The sequence below is a fragment of the Olea europaea genome, chromosome 13, assembly GCF_002742605.1.
Source record: "Olea europaea var. sylvestris chromosome 13, O_europaea_v1, whole genome shotgun sequence".
In the NCBI taxonomy this organism is placed as follows: domain Eukaryota; kingdom Viridiplantae; phylum Streptophyta; class Magnoliopsida; order Lamiales; family Oleaceae; genus Olea; species Olea europaea.
In genome coordinates this window covers 16479916-16500523 of record NC_036249.1, presented here as the reverse complement: position 1 = coordinate 16500523, position 20608 = coordinate 16479916, and the positions used below count along the sequence as shown (strand labels likewise).

The 20608-nt window shown below is 33.5% G+C and overlaps 3 protein-coding genes across 9 annotated transcripts; all 3 read left to right on the top strand.

The window, feature by feature from the left end:
- The first annotated feature begins 490 nt into the window (after window positions 1-490).
- Window positions 491-5751, top strand: LOC111407734 (alkaline/neutral invertase E, chloroplastic-like). 5 transcript variants are annotated; one of them, XM_023037382.1, is made up of 7 exons: window positions 491-618; window positions 1126-1873; window positions 2825-2990; window positions 3090-3301; window positions 4052-4545; window positions 4653-4701; window positions 5113-5751. In XM_023037382.1, the coding sequence occupies exons 2-7, from the start codon at window positions 1211-1213 to the stop codon at window positions 5437-5439; spliced, it is 1911 nt and encodes a 636-aa protein (XP_022893150.1). In that variant the 5' UTR covers window positions 491-618; window positions 1126-1210; the 3' UTR covers window positions 5440-5751. The 5 variants fall into 5 exon arrangements, with proteins under 5 accessions (XP_022893150.1, XP_022893154.1, XP_022893151.1 ...); XM_023037386.1 differs by having other exon boundaries at window positions 492-511; XM_023037383.1 differs by lacking the exon at window positions 491-618 and adding an exon at window positions 648-791.
- Window positions 5752-8687: 2936 nt separating this feature from the next.
- Window positions 8688-10256, top strand: LOC111408486 (serine/threonine-protein kinase D6PK-like). Its single transcript, XM_023038237.1, has 3 exons — window positions 8688-9025; window positions 10038-10056; window positions 10176-10256. The coding sequence occupies exons 1-3, from the start codon at window positions 8688-8690 to the stop codon at window positions 10254-10256; spliced, it is 438 nt and encodes a 145-aa protein (XP_022894005.1).
- Window positions 10257-11337: 1081 nt separating this feature from the next.
- On the top strand, window positions 11338-19261 carry LOC111407733 (histidine-containing phosphotransfer protein 2-like). 3 transcript variants are annotated; one of them, XM_023037380.1, is made up of 6 exons: window positions 11339-11619; window positions 12312-12442; window positions 12543-12611; window positions 13106-13177; window positions 15691-15763; window positions 15906-16016. In XM_023037380.1, exons 1-6 carry the CDS (start codon window positions 11545-11547, stop codon window positions 15948-15950), a joined length of 465 nt encoding a protein of 154 aa, XP_022893148.1. In that variant the 5' UTR covers window positions 11339-11544; the 3' UTR covers window positions 15951-16016. The 3 variants fall into 3 exon arrangements, with proteins under 3 accessions (XP_022893146.1, XP_022893148.1, XP_022893149.1); XM_023037381.1 differs by lacking the exon at window positions 15906-16016 and adding an exon at window positions 18974-19261 and having other exon boundaries at window positions 11343-11619; XM_023037378.1 differs by lacking the exons at window positions 15691-15763; window positions 15906-16016 and adding an exon at window positions 14930-15097 and having other exon boundaries at window positions 11338-11619.
- Window positions 19262-20608: the final 1347 nt, after the last annotated feature.

Genomic DNA, 20608 nt, shown 5'->3' with positions numbered 1-20608 from the left:
GTTTTTGGTGTGAATTAAAATGACGGGTGAATGCTCCAATTTATAGGCTTAATGGGGAGAATGGATTTCTCAGGAGTCTTGCAAGATTAGAATAGAAGATTTGCAATATTATGTTAATTCAAGAGATAGAGCTCATCTAAGATGGGATAAGGAAGTTGAAGAAAATATATCGATTTATTTATTTATCTTTTCTTGTGATTTTCAAATTACCTCAAAGTTGGGTATTGAGCATCTAGCCCAATGGACTGATTACCTCTAAACACCCAATATAATTGGTCCACTTCAATTGTGGTCTGGATTTAATTCTTCAATCTTAAACTTATAGCCTATGAAGTTAAAACGGATATCAATTTTTCATCATTCCCTAAAAAATCTGGGCATCACTTACCAAACATGCACAATAGAGAATGTTCATAAAAAATAAATATAATCAATGATTTTCACGCACGTCAAATATATTTCTGTGACGGAGAGCGATTGAAGTCTGCCATTGGCTCATTTCCGTATTCACGTGAGTTTCACGCCCCCATTACTTTCCTTAAAAATCCCAGATTTTTTCCATCAAAAACTGTGATAAGTCTCGACGACCCACAAAATTCCAGTTACTGTTGTTATAAGGTATTTATTTATTTTATATCTGGGGTTATTTTGTAATAGTTTATTTTCTTTTATTCTTTTTGGAGAATGAAATTTTCAATCAGCAATTTTTAAAGATTATGTGGAAAAGATGCTGAAGTTTGGAATATCTGAGTTTTAATGAAGATTTGCGTAGGTTGATGCTTATATATCTGGTATTTTGGGCATGTTCTTGTTATTTCTTGTGTAGTAAGCTGAAATTTTTTGTTAAAGTAACTTGGTCGATTTTTCTTTTTTGGTATTGGGAAAACCCTCTGGCTTGATTTATTCATCATTTATTGGCGTGAATAAATTAATTTATTTTGCACGTTTGTTTCCTAGAATTATTTTACTTAAACGCAATGATATATATTCTTCTTTAACGAAGTCTTCGTGCGTATTCATATTGAATGACAACAATTTCTTATCATTTAGAAGTTGTGGAGTGTGCTCGCATTTATTCTGATCACACATATCGATAGTCATTGTCACTTTTATCTGCTCTTTTAGGCATTTGAAATCGAAGTGGGGTGTCGGATTTCTTCTTCGTTGACTTTTGAGCATTTGCCATTTACATCGAGGTCGCATTGTGTTAATGGCTGCATCTGAAGCAATTATGCGAGTTTGTGATGGGCTTGTCCCTCTCCTTTTTAGTTCTGGACCTTATTTTAGCAAATCGCTGTCAGAATCTAGAACCTCAGAAAAATATAGAAAGAGAGCGAGTCATTCGAAAGTTCTCAACTGTAGCATTAGTATATCTCCTCAGTTTTCTCACGTCTCAAGTGGAAATGTTGCAACAACCCAAAAACGGTATGCAAAATGCAAATGCCAACGACCTCAGAGTGCAAATGGGATAAGTTCGGAGGGTGGAAATGGAGCATGGTTTGTGGATAATGCGAAGGAGTTCTATACAGTGAATGTAAATACGCCGAATGTTCTTGAATTCAAAGAAATCAGTTCGAAGAAAGAGGTGACGTCCAATAGTAATTTACCTGAAAATGGCTCTGTACGAGATACCTTGCAAACAGTTATTGCTGATTCAGTTGAGGATGAAGCATGGGAGCTACTAAGGGAATCTATTGTTTATTATTGTGGCAACCCAATAGGGACAATTGCTGCAAAGGACCCGAGTAGTTCCAATGTTCTGAACTATGACCAGGTCTTTATTCGAGACTTCATACCTTCTGGTATAGCTTTTCTTCTGAAGGGAGAATATGATCTTGTTTGCAACTTTATCCTTCACACACTTCAGCTACAGGTAGACATGATTGTTCTGATCTACTGATTATTTTCCTGCCAAATTATTGCTTAACTATTCTGGCTTGTCTTGGAATGCTTGAGTAATGACTTGTCTTTGTTACACGAAAAATGAATTCTCCGTCTTTATCAATTCAACTAATTGTGGTCATTGAACCACTTCATCACTATTATAATTTTGTATTTTAAGAAGAGCAAATTATTTCCATTCCGTTCCAGTAGTAACCATGTTAAATTTTTCTACTTATTGATCATTAAGGAAATCTATTTATGTTGATTTATATATTCTGGATGTTCAATGTTTGGCTTTGTCATTTTAATAGAGATATTTTTATCTTGAACAGGCATGATAAATTTTAATTTCTTATGAGGATTTTAAGAAGATTCTCCTATTTTGTCAACCTCCAGGTGATGCTCATTTTCATTGAACCTGGAAACTAACTATTTATGTACTACCAAGTGGTTGCTGTTTCCATCATCTAGCCGCAATATCATTAAGGGTTTAACATCCTAGCAAATGAAAAAAATTAAAAATAAACCTTGTCATTCTAACAATCTTAATTTGGATTTCTCCCCATGTATCGGAATTGGAGATTAGTAATATAAATCTTCATAAAATCCACTGTCATTCTGTCAATAAAGGATAGATTAATGGAAAAATATAAATTGCAGCCTATTTCTTTCTATGTAGTTGAAAACTTGCGATTGACAAAACAGTGTGACAATGAATCAGTGCTATTAGGAACAACAGTAATTACTGCACGTGCGACAATGAATCAGCGCTATTAGGAATCAGTGCTATTAGGAACAACAGTAACAGGTTTTTGATCTAGCATAGAAAGCGATGATGGTATATTTAGTGCATATCGAACAAGTGCCTTAAAATTATTTGTGTGAAGCTCATGCTTTGAAGGAAAAAAATGGATGAGTTTAAACACCTCCCATTTTGCAGAGCTGGGAAAAGACTGTGGACTGTCATAGCCCTGGTCAAGGGCTGATGCCTGCCAGTTTTAAAGTGCGCACAGTTCCTCTGGATGGTGATGACTCTGCAACGGAAGAGATTCTGGATCCTGACTTTGGTGAGGCAGCAATTGGCAGGGTTGCACCAGTTGATTCTGGTAACGACAGGACATTTGATTTAGTTACATCTATAGGAAAAAATAATTTTTGGATAATGTATTCAAAAATAGTTCCTTTGCTTGTGGTGTGATTCTCAGGATTATGGTGGATTATTTTGTTACGTGCATATGGTAAATGTTCTGGAGATTTATCTGTTCAGGAGAGAATTGATGTCCAAACTGGAATTAAGATGATATTAAGGCTATGTCTTGCTGATGGATTTGATATGTTTCCGACATTATTAGTGACTGATGGTTCTTGCATGATAGATCGCCGTATGGGAATTCATGGTCATCCTTTGGAGATTCAGGCAAGGAAGTCATTCGAATCATTGTTTTCTAAATATGTTTCATTCAATTCTCTTGGCCAGTAATTGCAAAAAAATAAGTATGAATAGAGAGCTGCTTTAATTCCCTTTCCTTCTCCTATCTGCCAAAGGGGGTCCACATGCATGTTACATGTGCATTTTATATTTTTAGAATGAGTACCGAAAAACCTCCTAAGTATTTATTTATTTATTTCTTTTTGAATTATAGTTGTGTTATTTGATAGAAATCCTATTTAAACTATTTGTTGGTCTGGAAAATTCAATGTGAAGTTTGATGATATGGTCCTACTTCTTCCCGTGACCTGCTAAGATTCCTTCTGTTTTTTATATCAATGTCTATATTATAGCTTTTCTTTAATTTATTATGATCATAATGTTGTAATCTTATCAAGAAAACTCAAATTATTGGTTGTGGGAAAAATTAATAATGGATTTAATATCTGTAGAAGTTAAAGTACGTTATTATGTATTTTCGAGTTTATCAGAGCATGCATGGTTCAGACAGCAAAATAAGGATATGAGGATTTTATAATTTTAAGATCAAGGATACTGAAACCTTGTGGACCATTTTATAAGGGAAAACTGAGGGTTACAGATGGTTCATTTGTCATATACTGCTAGAAGCCTAATTGACGTGGTAGAATTACTAGGATTTCAGGGAAATTGTATTTTGGGAGTTTCTATGTTATCTGTGGCATGCTTAGAAATAAATGATCTCAAATGTGGTTTCAGGCGCTATTCTATTCAGCACTAATCTGTGCACGTGAAATGCTTGCACCAGAGGATGGATCAGCTGATCTTGTCCGTGCTTTAAACAATCGCCTCCTTGCACTGTCATTTCATATAAGGGAGTATTATTGGATCGATATGAGAAAACTTAACGAGATTTACCGCTACAAGACCGAAGAGTACTCATACGATGCTGTTAACAAATTCAATATTTACCCAGATCAAATTTCTCCTTGGTTAGTGGAATGGATGCCAAATAAAGGAGGCTATCTGATTGGGAATTTACAGCCTGCTCACATGGATTTCCGGTTCTTTTCTCTTGGAAATTTGTGGGCTATTGTCAGTAGCCTTGCAACTGTGGATCAATCAAATGCTATATTGGATCTTATTGAAGCTAAATGGTTGGATTTGGTTGCAGATATGCCGTTTAAAATATGTTATCCTGCACTTGAAGGCCAGGAGTGGCAGATCATCACCGGCTGCGATCCCAAAAACACGTAATTCTTAGTTGCTTAAATTAACCTTCGTTCTTAGTTTTCGAGTGTCTATTATTCTTGATTCGTATTCTTTGCCTTGTCATAAATTTTTGTTGTTCCTGATGCAGGCCCTGGTCATACCACAATGGAGGTGCATGGCCAACTCTGCTTTGGCAGGTAAAATTTGTTTTTAATCTTGACTGAGGTGTCTCGTCGTATTTACTGCTGCATTATCCTAATTAAATAAGCAGTGTCCTCTTCGTTTCAAAATGAGTACGAGCCTCCGTTAAATTGCAATTCAGTTTCAACGTGGAACAACATAATCAAGTTTAAGCTAATAGAGTGGGGACAAAATTATTGATCTAAATTTAGTCTTAGTTATGCCCTTTTACGTACTGTCGAAATTCATTTTTATGAAAGCTTTTACGCATTTACAATTTCTGAAATTGGGTGGTGGTTGCATGTTCTGGTGCCATGTTTAATCATTTCATTTAAAAGCTTAAGTTGTGATATGAGACACATTTATTTATTCAATTTAAATTATAGTCTTCAACACTAACACATGAGATTTAACTCGATCGGTTGCAGCTCACCGTTGCATGCATTAAAATGGATAGACCAGAAATTGCAGCTAGAGCCGTTGAGGTTGCAGAGAAGCGCATATCAAAAGACAAGTGGCCTGAATATTACGATACCAAAAGAGCTCGCTTCATAGGGAAGCAGGCACATCTTTTTCAGACCTGGTCTATTGCGGGATACCTTGTCGCAAAACTTCTACTGGCGGATCCCAGTGCTGCTAAAATTTTGATTACCGAAGAGGATTCTGACCTTGTCAATGCCTTGTCCTGTGCAATCAGTTCCAATCCTAGGAGAAAGCGTGGCCCAAAGAGTTCCCAGAAGTCCTACATAGTATGACCATGAGATGGTGTCTTGTCACCCCAACAGAAGTATAGTTGATCTTCGACTGCTTGCTTGTACATATACTATCTTTACACCATCTCGAAGAGAAGGGATGGCATTTGCAATTATTTGATACAAGGCTGGTAAGTGTATCATAGTTATTTACTTTTGTCTTCATTTTCTGCCCTATTGAAGTTCCAGCTTAAATCCTTGGTGATCTGGTATATGAGTCAATATTGAAACATCCTATTCTTGTATGTACAATTTATCTGACTTCTATTTATGGATATATCATTATAAAGAATAATTGACATTATTTATTTTGTATTGCATTTTGTAATTAGTACTCGAATTATATTATTTGAACTCTAGAACTTGTAGGCATATTCAATATATCGTACTAGACATGAGTAAGCAGTAAATAAGGATTTTAACTTTTTTTCCTGTCGGCCGAACTTGAATTGGTGCGTTTAATCTTCTTTTCACCCAGCACCTTATGAGCTGCACAAACTTGGTGACCATCTAAACTAAACTAGACTGCAACAGTTGGGAAGACACTGAATATTTGACTTTACCATATTAATAAAAGAATCTGGAAATTTTATGAGTTTATTTAATAAAGGTTTTCCAAGTTTAGAAACTGGTGAAACATAATCTTTATCTACAAAAAGCTTTACTTTGTTCATTTTAGTCCTTTGCCGTTGATCTGTTAAGTGGTAATTACATGGATTTTTCGTTTATTTTTATGTTATAATGTACATAGAAATCTTGAGTTCAAATTGGCATAATTTATTACTTAAAAGTTATCTGTGTGAGTCGTTTATAAGAATTCAAAGAATTGTCAAGATCGATTAATTAAAGATATCTTTCTTGAGATGCGTAAGTGACCAAAGCACACACTCGGAAATATCAAAGAATGTATATTTTGATTGATTAACAGTAATACTTTTTAACAAAATCGAATTTTCTTCAAGAGTGTAATATTTATGGCTTATTATATTCACAAATATTTAACTAAAACATACTAATTTAATCGTGCCGCCGCTTTCAACAGCATCGTCTAAGATATAGTCCCTATTTGAGCGTCATTATCTCTTTTTTCCTCATTTTCAATCACATATTTTCCTATTAAATAATTTTGCGCGTAAATCCTGTTTTTATATTTTTTTACCACACATTCTCAAAAAAATAACTATTACAAAATTTCATTTTGCCAAAAAAGTATGGTCTTCTGATTTTGTCACTCATGGCACCATTCATTTGCTTAATAATAGTCTAATTAATTATTAATGGTTATAAATAGTATCCAACATGGTAGAAACATGGCATGACCACTAACACCATTGCTCAATCACAAAGCCGATGACCACATATTGTCTTATGGTCCCCTTGACCATTATCAGACTCAGACCTTAATTCTGAATGAAAATCGACATATAATCATGTAATGGTTTATTGTAACTAACTATTTAAGTACAACTTTAATTATCGCTACAAGAAAGGTTATAAAATGTGTGGCATTAAGTTTCGATCAAGTATCAAGCATTACAAGCATATGTGTGCCTATGCGAAGGATACATGTAATTATGCATTTTTCAATTTTTAATATTATTTTAAATATTTAAACTAATAAATAAACAGAATAATGCATTCTTTGAGCTTTATATATATTCTTCAAATTTTAAAATATATATTACTCAAAATCATAAATACTATATTATTCATGAGTTTGGATGATTTGGGCTAATTTGATATTTGTTGGGCTCAATTCGCTTTTTTTGAGTGATAAAAATGGGTTGAACTCTGGACACAATTTTTAACACAAATGCGTGCATATTTTGGTGTTTAAACGAGCATATATGGTCAACAAAATAGATTGACCGCATTTTAATGAGCATACTCCATATACAGGACGTTTCAGAAATGCTCGAAGCATTTGCGCGCATTTTCGAACACTGCCTACAAGGCATGACCACTGCAAATCGGGTTGAAGAAGGCTTGGTAAGCGTCGCCAACCACTGCTATCCGAAACCTAGTTCAACACTTATGCACAATTATGACATCAACACTAATTCATTTCCTTTTGCTTCGAAGTTAACATGATGACATCAGTATTGTCGTGCTTTCGACTATTAAACTCGTACCTTTCTTGACAATTGATCAATTTGACGGTCTTCGTACATGGCCAAGTAATAATAGGATTTGGTTTCTACTTCTTACTATCTACTGAAGATTCCAACAGGGTTATGACGTCTACAATAATTATTATTAATCATGGGGTTTTGAATAATAAACTAGCTCCATTCAAACAGTCGGCAGAGTGATCCAGCCACCGGTGGCGAATTCAGGATTTTGAGTCAGCACGGGCGATCATTGATTGTCGACCGTCAGCCGTAATAAAGTATTAAAAGTCCGTTTGATGTCCTTTTTTTTAAGCAAAAAATGTATTTTGAAATAGTGATTTCATGGAGAACGTGAGGTTAAAAATAAAGAAAAAATTCTGAATTTAGGTATAATATTATTTTATTGAAGAATATATGGTTAAAAATAAGATAGATAAAAATGTATTTTGAAAAAAAAAATGAAAATAAAACAAGGCCTAAAATTTAAATATAACAATTATTTTGTTATAAGAATAAATCGTATATTCACCAAATGACATTGTTGCCAAATTTTGTATAATTTAAAGGAAGAACATGATTTTGAATCTTTATAATTTTATTAAACCCAATAAATGTAATATATATTATTTTGTTGAATTAAGTTTCAAAAGCCAAGGATGCCAGAGTGATCAAGCGTTCAATGATTAGAATAAGAGTTCACAGTTCGAATCTCATCCAAGTCTTTCCTATAGCATTAATTTTGGTAGAAATTATAAAACTAAAAAATTTGCACATTTAATTGGCTATGAAGAGATTCGAAACTGAGACTTGCAAAATGTAAGTATAAGCCCTAACCATTTCGGCTAAAAGGAAAATATCAAATAAGAAAGAATTATCAGTAATATAAGCTAAAACATTAATCTATTGTCAAAAATTAAAAAAAAATAAAAATTGCTTCCGACGAATCCAGTCCTAACTCGCCACCACCTAGATCTGCCACTGAGCCACCCTATATTGCCGCCCCGAAACATTCTTGATTTCTTTATATATCATTCGTCTTTCTTCGCACCAAATTGCTCCACCATGAAAGAGAGCCGATAGCCTCGATAACACTCCTAATCTCCTATCTCCACCTCGGCCACCTCGACTGATGTCCACAGTATGCACATTGCAACACTTGATGACTTCGCCTTCATTAAGAAGCTTGGAAGTGGTGACATAGGCACTGTGTATCTTGTGGAGCTCAAAGGGTCTAAAGGGCGCATGTTTGCAGCCAAGGTTATGGACAAAAAGGAATTGGCATATAGGAACAAAGAGAGTAGGGCAGGGATAGAGAAGGAAATACTTGAAATGTTGGACCACCCATTTTTGCCCTCACTCTGTACCATATTGGATTGTCCTAGGTGGTCTTGTTCGTTGACCAATTTTTGTCCCGGTGGCGACCTCAACATTCTCCGGCAACAACAACCCGAAAAAAGGTTCGACGACGTTGCTGTCCGGTAAGTATTTGTTCACGATCCTCACTCTTCTGCACATCCTCATTTTTTGTGAAATTTAAATTTACGTAGCTATGTTGTAGTACATCCTCATTTAAAAAGTTAATTATTAGGGAAAAAAAAATGATTTTGTTAATTATTACATGCTAAAATAAGGATCCGTTTGATTGTAAAGATGAAATTAAATTGAATTGAAAACGAATTCTAGGGAATTGAATTGCCTATAAATTATTTTTCTGGGAATTATAAATTATTGTGTTTAATTGATATAATTTTCCACATGAAAAATATGGAAATAAAAATGCTTTTTGATGTACGTTTGGCTTTGTTTTAAATGAAAATTGTTAATTAAAGGGATATAATTTACTGGTATTGGGTATGAAATTTATTTTCATTGCCAACAAAAAAAATCAATCAAGAAAATAATATATTTTTTGGTATTCGTTTGACTTTGTTTTAAATGGAAATTGTCAGTTAAAGGAAATTTTTTTTTACAATAATTCTTAAAACTTATTTCCATTGTAAAAAAATAAAAATAAAAAAATAATAATAATTAAATAATAGAAAAAATTAAAAAATTGCTACAGTAATCGAGAATTCTAATTCTCACCATTTTGGTGAGAATTAGAATTCAAGGTTTTCATGGAAAATGCTGATGTGGCCAAGAAAGATGAAATTCATTTTTCATGGAAAATTTCACCTATCAAATACTACAAAAGTTGAAAAATAATATTAATTTTTCATTTTTCATGAAAAAGGGTGTACTATCAAACAAACACACCCTAATCGTAAAGTCAATATTGAGTGAACCGGGATATAAATTTTAGTACAAAAAGTTGGTTCAAAATTATTCTGTTACGTGGTCATTTTCAGTATGGACCAATAAGGTTGACCGTGTGAGATAATACAACTAGAATAAGTTAAGAAAATATTAAAATATTAATTGATTAATTTTAGAAATTATTAAATAATAATGTATAAACACGATTTAATGATTTTTATTGTTAATTATCAGGTACTATGCATCTGAAGTGGTAGCCACTCTAGATACCTACACGTGTTAGTGATAATTTATCGCGATTTGAAGCCCGAAAATATTTTAGTAAGATCGAATGGTCACTTAATGTTGACAGATTTTGATTTATCGTTAAAGTGTGGTAACTCAAACTCGACGGCTAAGGATTTGATAAGCCAACTCTTGAACAAGGATCCCAAAAGAGAATGGGGTTTATGATGGGTGATGCAGCAATCAAATCAAGCACCACCCTTTCTTCCATGGGGATGAATTGGGCACTTATGAGATGCACAAAACCACCATATATTCCCTAACCCTTCAAACTTGAGGGACATTGTTTCATCTAATTACGATAATTGTGATATTAATGTAGATTATTATTAGCTCAAGTCCTATACATTGAAAAAAGTAATAAAATTTTGGTCCAATTATTTATCTTTACATAATCATCTTAACTCGCAAGGGTTATTTTTATATAGTTTGACACTACTAACAAGGATGGATAAAAGAATCGAAACCAAAAAATCGAACAAGAACCAATAATCAATTTTGACCACCCCTTTTTTTAATATTAATATTGAGGCTAGTGAATATGGACCAATTAATCCATTTTAATTTTTTTAAAACACTACGATAAACTCAATCTAAAGCATGCAATGTAACATCTTTTACATTTCTTCAAACTGCAAAGCCTAGTCCTGTGCATTGAACGAGGCTTTTTTTGTTTGTGCATAGATTTGCATTAGTAATTTAAAATTTTGGTCACGTTATTTGGATAATTGCGTATGGACAATTTGTTACATTATAAATAACTATTTTTTCTCACTTCAATTTTATTTTCTTCGTAAACAAACCGATCGAACCACGACTATTCCGAACTATTAGATGAACCGATTACTACTTACAATTTTTGACATTTTCAAGATATCAATACTACTATTTGACGGGAAGAAAACTATTTAAAAAACAAGCAATACTTGAAAAGCTAATTCTAAAAAGTTTTAGCTCCTGTTTGGTTCTAATTTTCAAGCCAAAAAATTAATTTTTGATTATTATTTAATACCGTCAGTAGTCATTTTTGATTTCTTCACTCATAAGTAGGATTCACATTTTTCTATACCGATCAAAAAATTGATTCGAAGAATCAGTACCAAATAGGCCTTTAATCACACACTTATGGTTGAAAAGAATAATTGAAATAGAGTGAAAATACCAAAACGGGCATATGCTAATATAGTTGATCTTTAAATATAAAGTGTTAATAGGTATTCTAAGAAAGTAATAAAAGAGAGTAATTTGACGAAAACTAGTGTTAATTTGACTACTTTGAAAAGAAGATAAAGATCTGTGTATGAGAACAGCCTTTCAAATCAAAGTTATTTCGCATTTTACGCCATTTTTGAAGGAAACATCACCTGAACCGAACCGCCTTCCATGCATATGTACTAGAAGTCTAGAACAGTACTATTTCTCGTTTGTTGTGTGTCACACGTCGGACTGTTGAGCCATGGATTACAAGAATCTGGATACAAAGTCTCTCAACCAGTTGCTGATTAATAGCATTGGCGAACTCCAACAGCAAGTAATTTTCCTCTTCTTTTTAATTTAATTTAATTTAAAACTTTTAACCTTCGAATTTGGTTTAAGTTGGGTTTGATTTAATTTTTGATAGCATTGAAGTTGATTATTTGAGAACGGAAAAATTCGAACTGGAAATTCAGTTATTATTAATATTTTTTTTCGGTTTGTTGAATTAGATTCGGGTGAGTAATATCCGATGTTGGTAATTTATATGTTTGTGTATCCTGAAAAACATTCATATTTGTATATACGTGAGATTGCATTCGTATATGTGTTTATACATTTAGTTGCTTGATATGCAATTGTTTACCCGTTTGTATCAATGTATATATTTATATATTTATCCGTGCTAGCATTTTAACATATCTGTTGTTGGCAATTGATTCAGGAACTGTTTTAGCGAATATTTGAACTCCTATCCGGATTATTCCCTATCCCACGCTTGTGTAGGAAATGCATCAAATCATAAATTAAGTTTGCGGAAAAGAAATTTGTTTTTGTAGCTTTTCCAATTGGATTTTCCTTTTTCTTTTAACTCATTGTAGAAAAATAGAGGTAGGGGGTTCTGGAATGAGTTTAATTTTATAGTGAAAATAGGGTATCTTATCATTTGTCTTGTCAAAGACAAAATATTTGATTTATTGGATATATTTCATTTTTCAGTCGATAACGATCAATTTTCACTGCTTGCAGGGTTTGGTTGATGACTATTTTCGGCATTGTCATTCTTTGAAGGAGGAAAACGGTCCGTTCTTTTTTGTGGAACTTATACCTGTATTTTTAGCCGATGCTCGTAAAGTTGTGAATGAAATGGCAAAAGCTATGTAAGTTCCTATTATGATATCAAACAGCATTTCTTTACTTTTATGTTTTTGTAGGGAACTTTATTTTCTGAAATCATTTTTTTTTCTTGGTTGTCAATAGAGATCAATCGCTTGTGGACTACAATCAAATGTATGTGCATTGTATCAAGCTCAAAGGAAGTGCTGCATGGTAATATAATGGCTGGTTTTTGTTTATTAAGCATTGTTTTAAGACCTAGAACTGCTTTGATATATTAAAACAGTTTACAGAGATAATGTTTTAATGCATGGGTAGATTTAAATCCCTCTCTATTTCAGCTTAAGTTCTTCTAAGGAATCTGTAGTTGTATGTTGACACCACAGATTTTCCAAAGATACCTGGAGTTTCTGGGAGATTGCATTAATGAAATCAATCATGCTACTTGTACAATTTATTTTACAACTTGGTTTACAATGCATGAGTTGGCAAACATCACGTCCATTTATTTGAAAAACTGTTTTTAAAATCAATGGCTATGATTTTTTCAACACACTTGTTGTCAACCAAGTTGTGCATAAGCATTGTACAAGTGGCCTTATTCTAATGCAATACTCCAATATTGCTTTTATGTGTCTGGCATTTGCCTGTAACTGTTATCTTGATGTTGAAATTATTGTGTTCACGTCCTGGAATGTAATTGACAGCATTGGAGCTTGTCGCTTGAGAAATGCATGCACTTATATGAGCCAGGCTATTGATGATAAATCCAGAGATCGGTAAGAAACCTTTATCTTTAAGCAAACCCATAACTTGCCCGAAATCCTTATTTGCTTTCATTCTGGAGAATTATGTTTGTTATTTTGTGATTCGTTTTAGGAGAACTTAGTAAATCCTTGCTGCTATAATTTAAAAGTTATAAAATGACAAATGCAACAGGTTGGTATATGCCTAAACTATTTGGCTTATTAGGTTTAGTGCCATTAATTTTTACTGAGTTTAATGCTTGGGATTTTTTGTTTGGGGGTTGGGGGGGGGGATAAACGAGTACACTGACTACTGGTAAGGAACATCAAAAAGAAATATGAGGAGAGAAGAAATGGTTTGTATACCTGTTCTTCCAATAGCCAAAAAACCTTAGTTCCTTTCGAAAAACGTGAATTTGTTAGGTCGGTCACCCCTCCATGGTCGTCGAGTCCAAAGCTCCAGCTCAAGCATTTCAGTTCAAAAAAGAGATGTCAGCCTTTGTTCTCTCCTTTTATGACAGCACTGTGCCCGGACCATCACATTGACTGAAGTTTTTCCCGTATTGTTTATAAAAGTGATGACTGCTTCAACCGACCAAGTTGGGCTGGGCATCCATGTCAGTGGTTAAAGAGCAGGAACTATATGCTTTCATCGTCCCATCTCTCCTTCCTGGGAGGCAGAAATCTTATCCCTCTATTCCTAGGATAGTCTTAACCCTGACCTGTTGACCCTTTGGCTTTTCTGATTATACGAACATATTTAGTTCATTTTTCTTGACCATTTTGATCATCCTGTGCTGCACCATTCCGTTATCACACCGGCTCGGCTTTTCTGGTGTTAATAAAGAAGAAATTGAATTTAAGTGGGAGTTGACGAATTCCTTTACTCTTGCAGCTCGAGTAAATGGCATGCTTTGTCTATAGCAGCTTGCATGGTATTAAAAATGCAAATAATTATTATTAGCATTAACTGACAGGTTGGCCAATGTCAGTGTTGATAAAATAATTAAGAAGAGTAATGTGACTTATGTTTCTCCTCTTCTTTAACCAACCACGGTTAGCATCATTAAGTTCTATTATCACGTGGATCTGAGCGTTGTATCCGCGAGTCATTAACCTTATGGTTATCTCACTTCTAGTCCTCAATTAGCTTCTTAGTCGCATAGGATAATGTTCGATAGGCAAATTAGTTAACTCTTTATTGCATCTACTAGATGTGACTTATGTTTCTCCTCTTCTTAAAATAATTAAGAAGAGTAATGTGACTTATGTTTCTCCTCTTCTTTAACCAACCACGGTTAGCATCATTAATTTCTATTATCATGTGGATTTGAGCATTGTATCTGAGAGTCATTAACCTTATGGTTATCTCACTTCTAGTCCTCAAGTAGCTTCTTAGTCGCATAGGATAATGTTCAATAGGCAAATTAGTTAACTCTTTATTGCATCTACTAGATGTGTGAATCCACTCTAAAAAATGTTTACATACACTACATGCAAAAGAACCAGAGAAAATTGATCACTACTATTGACAAAAGGATTATGCAGCGCAATTCAAATGCACATATAGATATAATGACACAGGTAGGCTTTACTTTTTCTAGAACTCATATTGCGGGCTTTCTTCTTCTCATTTTATTTTGTTTTAAAAATATCAAAACTTAATCACAATGTGGCATGCAAAATTATTCTAAGCTCCACTATGTTAATGCCACAAGTATATTCTTTTTAACGGGTCAAAGTTTAACACCTCCACCCTCTTCCTTGAAATTTCTTAATTTCCAGTAGGGTGAGTTCATGCAGAGCAGAAAATCTTGGGAGGACAAAGCAGGAAATTATTTGTTTTTCAAGACTCAGTATTGACTCCAGTGAACATGGCTATGCTGCTGTCGTTCCTGGCCTTAATTGGTCATGAAACCCATGCTTGTATTCCTGCCTTTTTGATCATGGTAAATCCACTGGGAACTGAACTACAGGTGTAGCGAATTGGGTAGAAACAATCCTAAAAATGATGGTTCAACCACAAGGGATGAAGCTTTGAAAGCTATCAAAAGGGAAAGGGGCACCCTATCAAATAATAAGAAGAAAGGGAGTGTATAAGCAAGAGTTAGCTTTATTCCAAACCAGTCAGTCAGCTCTTCTGGTACCAAATGGAGGGAGTGAATAATAACTTTCAGTAAATTTACTCAATGGAAGCATTGGGATTACTGACTATAATTAGAATGTCAGGAACTGTCATGGTTAGCATTCTCAGTGAGGATTTTCTTGATTTTCCTCGTCTTTGTGAGAACATATTTTCATCACTTTCTTCACAAACACATTTTCTTTAATTTTGTACCATTTTATCCTTAGCTGCTACTCTTTATGCTTGTCTAAACATATTCTCTTATAAAGGAAATTTGTCAAGACCGTACAAAATATTTTTCACTAGAGGCACATTAATTATGGCATAAGAATCAGTATCTTGCATATTAATCTTTGAATTTCATTCTTTTATCTCTATTGATGGAAATTGTTACCTTCAACTTTGTAATTTATTTTTGTAGGTGTTGCCTGGCATTGAATGATATTAAGCAAGAGTACAAATATCTGCAAAATCCATTAGAAAGCATTGTCAAGGTGACATATAACATGAAAATTTTCATTTGAACAGTTTTATTATGGAACTATATCTGTGCATTGGCTGAATAGTTACAATTGTTTCCCATATTACCATCGTTTATGTCTGGATAATATTCACTTGTCATTTTCTCAAGAGCAGCAACTGGGACCAAACGCCACTATTATTGAGATGATGAAATCTTAGAGCTTTCCTCAGTAGTCAGTACATACCCATAATAGGGAACTTTTGACTGGTGAGACCCGAAGAGAGCAAATTATAGAGAAACATCAATTCTTGCATTTAGATTACGAACAAAAATGGCAATGTTAATTAATATACTTCTGACATTTGAAAACAGTATGAAAATAGAAAAATATTAATGTGATATTTTGCCCTGAAAATATGAAAATCCCAATCAAGTTGCATAATTTTCACTTAAGGAAATATGACCAGAAACTTCGGAAATAAATAATGCTGCTTGCTTCTCTCAAATTGTTCTTTTAAAGATAGTATACTAGCTTGTGAAGAGATGGTGTAAATCTAAACTGTTAGTAAACAGAGTCTTTTAGTCTAAGTTTCATGTACGAATGACATTTAAAGAGAAAAAAATAATATCAGAATATTTTTAGCTCATTATTATAGGTGAGGGATATACTTTAAGGTTAGATTGTCAAAAGCCATTAGTAACATGGTAGTTTTAGTAAAATTTGAGTCTTTTTATCCTTTATTTTCTTTTTTCTATCCTGCCAAAAATTATCTGATGGATAACTATATTATATTTTGTTTGCTTTGCCCTTGTTGCATCCTTTGATTTTATACTTTCTAGTCAGCTACTTATAGCCAGACAAATATCCAATGGACACAATGCACAACCTTTCATATGTCTATGCCTCGAGTCCGGAACCTGAATCCATAGACACAAATAGTCGATTTACCAGAATCGAAACCCTTCAATTTTTATTATTTTTTAGACTTCAAAACTCCTGCTGTGCCATCTCTATCTTTTGTAAAAGAACCAGGTGGTGAACTAGTTATTTTAGTTGTGATTTTTAGTTTACATATCTAATAGCCATGATGTCATTTTTAACCTCCTCGTCTACTCTAAAGCACCTTGTGGTGCATGCGAGTGTTGGTAGATATCAATTAGAAAATGGATCTTTAATAGTAGTAAATACCTTAAATATGAAAACAGAGTAGAGCTTGTTTGTCTTAAATGGAAATTGTGTTCAAATGTTTTCATTTTCTTCAAGAAAATGGAATATCTGTTGCTTTGGCTGATTGCAGTTAGCCAGTTATAATTTGAACTTCGTGGTGAAGCCAAAATGAAATTTTGTTCCTTTCGAATGCTATTAAGCATTACTACCTCTGGATGATGTTATGTTCATGCTTTTTAGATGAGTTGTTGAAACCATGAAGTTATTACGGAAACCATATTTGTTTAACAGAAACCGCAACTTTGTTTTTGTTTCTAGTTATTGTGTAAGGAATGTTTTTTGGTCACTGGATGCATAATTGAATTGTTTTTCCAATCTGTTTGCAAAAACATACCAACACTACGCCACCTCCAAATGAATCTGTTATTAAATGACTTCCTGTTTTTTATGCAAGGGTACAAGATAATCTATATATACAGTGCGAGAAACAGAGAATGCAAACAAATTGCATAATTGTTCATTTACAATGCAGTGCAACTTAAATTTATTGAAGAGTGTATGGTTAAAAAAGAAAGAAAACTTTTGGGTTTATGTGTAATATTATTTTACTGAAGAATCTGTGGATAAAAAGAGGAGAGAGAAAAATGCATTTTGGATAAAATGGAGCCCAAACGGGGCTTAGAGGCCAGGACATAGGATTTTTTCTGTAATTCTAATTTGTCCTAGTTTCTTTGACTAGAAAAATAGCGTATGTGGAATTTACTATGCACTTATTCTATATATCTTGCTACCAATTAGACAGGGATGTTTGTCAAGGTAGTGCTTCAGCTAGCACTTATTTCAAGTATAGTGTGATCCCAAAGTATTTGGTGACCATTTATTTACTGTGTACGTGTCTCAAACTGAAATGTGTTGTGCAGGAAATTTTGTAGTAGCCCACAAATTTATAAATCAATATATAGTTTTTTGTGATGCTGCTACTGTTTTTAATTGTGGTAGTAAACGTAAATGATCATTATTTCCTAAGTCTCCATTATTTATTTAACAATTTTCATATGGTTACCATTTAGATGGATTGATAAGCCATATGCTTGCCAAGCTTGTGGGGTCTAGTTTTCAAGAAATTTAAATTTACTTCTAATTAGTTGGCCATGATTTCTATTCAGACTCAGTGTAGATGAATCTCTGCACTCTTTTATGGTATAATACAAAGATCTAAAATTTTCCAAGATCCACTTCTACATGGATCCGGATACTTGTATTTATTGTTTAAGATCATCAACCAAGTGTAAAAAAGTAGTTATCTGTTATCCTGCACATGATGCCAATTATTCTTCTTGGACAATATTTTTTTACCTTTCGTACTTCAAATATATCGATCACACTGGTTTCATGTATTTAATAATGGATCGGATAGAGACATCTATTTGCTTTTGTTTATGTTTACGCCCTTCTATTTCTTCATCCTACTTCGCTGGGGTAATTTTGTTCTGTACTCCTATGGTGGTATAGAGGCATCTATTTACTTCTGTTTATTTTTATGCCCTTCTTTTTCATTGCATAATTGTGTATTGCACGCATATGGTTTATGAAAGTCGCTTGTTCTTTCCAATGTCGTTGTATGTAGTATCCCACGCATATCATGGTTTTGAATGTACTTAACAGAATTGACCAGGTGCATTTAGCTGCATTAAGTTGGCCTTAGTCTAGATGCCATATCTTGGAACGGAGAATGGGGAAGATCTCGACTATAGATTTGTGATTTGTCAAGATTTTGTTTTTTCCTTTGGTGATCAAAGTGAATCTTAATAGTTTTCTAGGATACGCACATCAACTTCTCTTGTCGTTTAGTCTTGGAAAGTGGAACATAACTTTTTCCTATAACATCCAGTCTTCACTCCTTTCACGGATGGATTTATTTTTGCCGCTCACATGGCTATGTATTTTCGGTGCTTTCAATTTTTTAAACAATTTTATCTTGCATCCTTATTCATTCTAAGATTTTGACTTGTGTTCCATTCTTTACATTTTTGTTCACCTCCTTATCCTAATTTTTTTTTTTTTTTTGAATAGCTGGAGCAGGAAATTGTTTCTAGGGAAGCTTCAAAATCTTGATAAGCAAGCATTTATGCTTTCTCATTGTGTGGACAGAGATTTCGAGTATAAACGCAGATATAGTTTCTTCTGGCCAAGTACTTAGTATATGTAGATCCTTGTTTTCCCCAATTGTGAAGTTTGTAATTGCTTGGTAATCGGGCCTTATTGTATAGATTTTTTGATCTGGAATTGATGGGTTTTTCTTTGATTTGGTATGTTTGAACTATATTTTAAGTTCGTGACGAGTCATTTGTGGACCCCGTAGCTGTTATTGGTTATTGAGGCTCGACATGTTTGCTTGGTGATTGAGAGATTTTAGTGTCCTGATCCATGCTAGATTATGTCAAAACAAGTCAAACAACCACCAACAACTTTAATGAAATTTAAACACTATATTTAAGATGATATATTTATAAGCCAATCTAATATATTTAAGACGATATATTTATAAGCTAATCTAACCAACAAGTTTATGTATTAGCATAAATTTCAATTGTTTATAAAAAGGAAAGGGAATGAACTTAGTTTTGAATCTCTTTCATAATTGATATGTTGAATTGAATATAATTAAATACAAAAAAAGTGTAAATTGTTACTAGATACACTCTTGATGTCATATTTTTACTAGCAACGTCACAAAGAAAATAAGATTGTCACCCGAATTTTTTTTTTAAAAACTTGACAATCACCGTCAAAATCTTTTAAAATTATTCAGAAGACAAAAAGGAAAATATAAAAGCCCGTTGGGCTGTAGGCTTGGAGAACACGCTCTCTCCAATAGTGCCTAATAAGTCCTTGGCAGTCCAGCTTAGCTTTGAGCCACAATATGCAAAAATTAAGCTCTTGTTTGGCTCCCATTATATTAAATTTCATTACATTTCATTTTTCTCTCTCCAATTTTCAACCACACAATCTTCCATAAAATAATATTACACGTAAATCGAAAATTTTTACTTCTTTTTCAACCACTCATTTTTCAAAAAGAACACTATTCCACCCATTTTTACTTCAAAAAATGGGGGCCAAACAGGGGCTAAATCTTTCTCTCTTCATTTTTTTCCCCAATTTTGCATTTTTTTTTTCTTTCTTCTTCTTTAGTGAAAGATATATAGGATGCAATATACAGATAGCATGGAAAAGGGGAGAAAGAATCTCTAAAGAAACTCAATGGCAAAAAGTGTGTCATTCTCGTTCCTCTGAACACAAGTTAACAAAACAAGTCTTATTTTCAATAAATTTCGAGTCGACTACATCAATCATTATTCTCTATACTACCCTGTTGATAGCGGCAACAAAGCGGAAAATCCAATATAAATAAACCCTTCGCAACCACCAGAAACTGTATTTCATTTTGGTCTAATAAAAAGTCATATATTCAACTTAAAGATAAAACTAAGAGCATATATGCTGTGGACTGCTTGAAAAAGTCGCATTGTTCCACTTTCAGTCGGTATCAGCTTATAGTAACATTACTGCTCTGCCTGTTTTGTGTATAGGGCAGCTTGTGTTGAGATTCGCCTTCCTGCAGGACAGTGGCATTAATCTTGAAGAATTCCAACTTTACATTTCATACAACTCTTCATTTAACAATACCAGGTATTATCTCTTCAG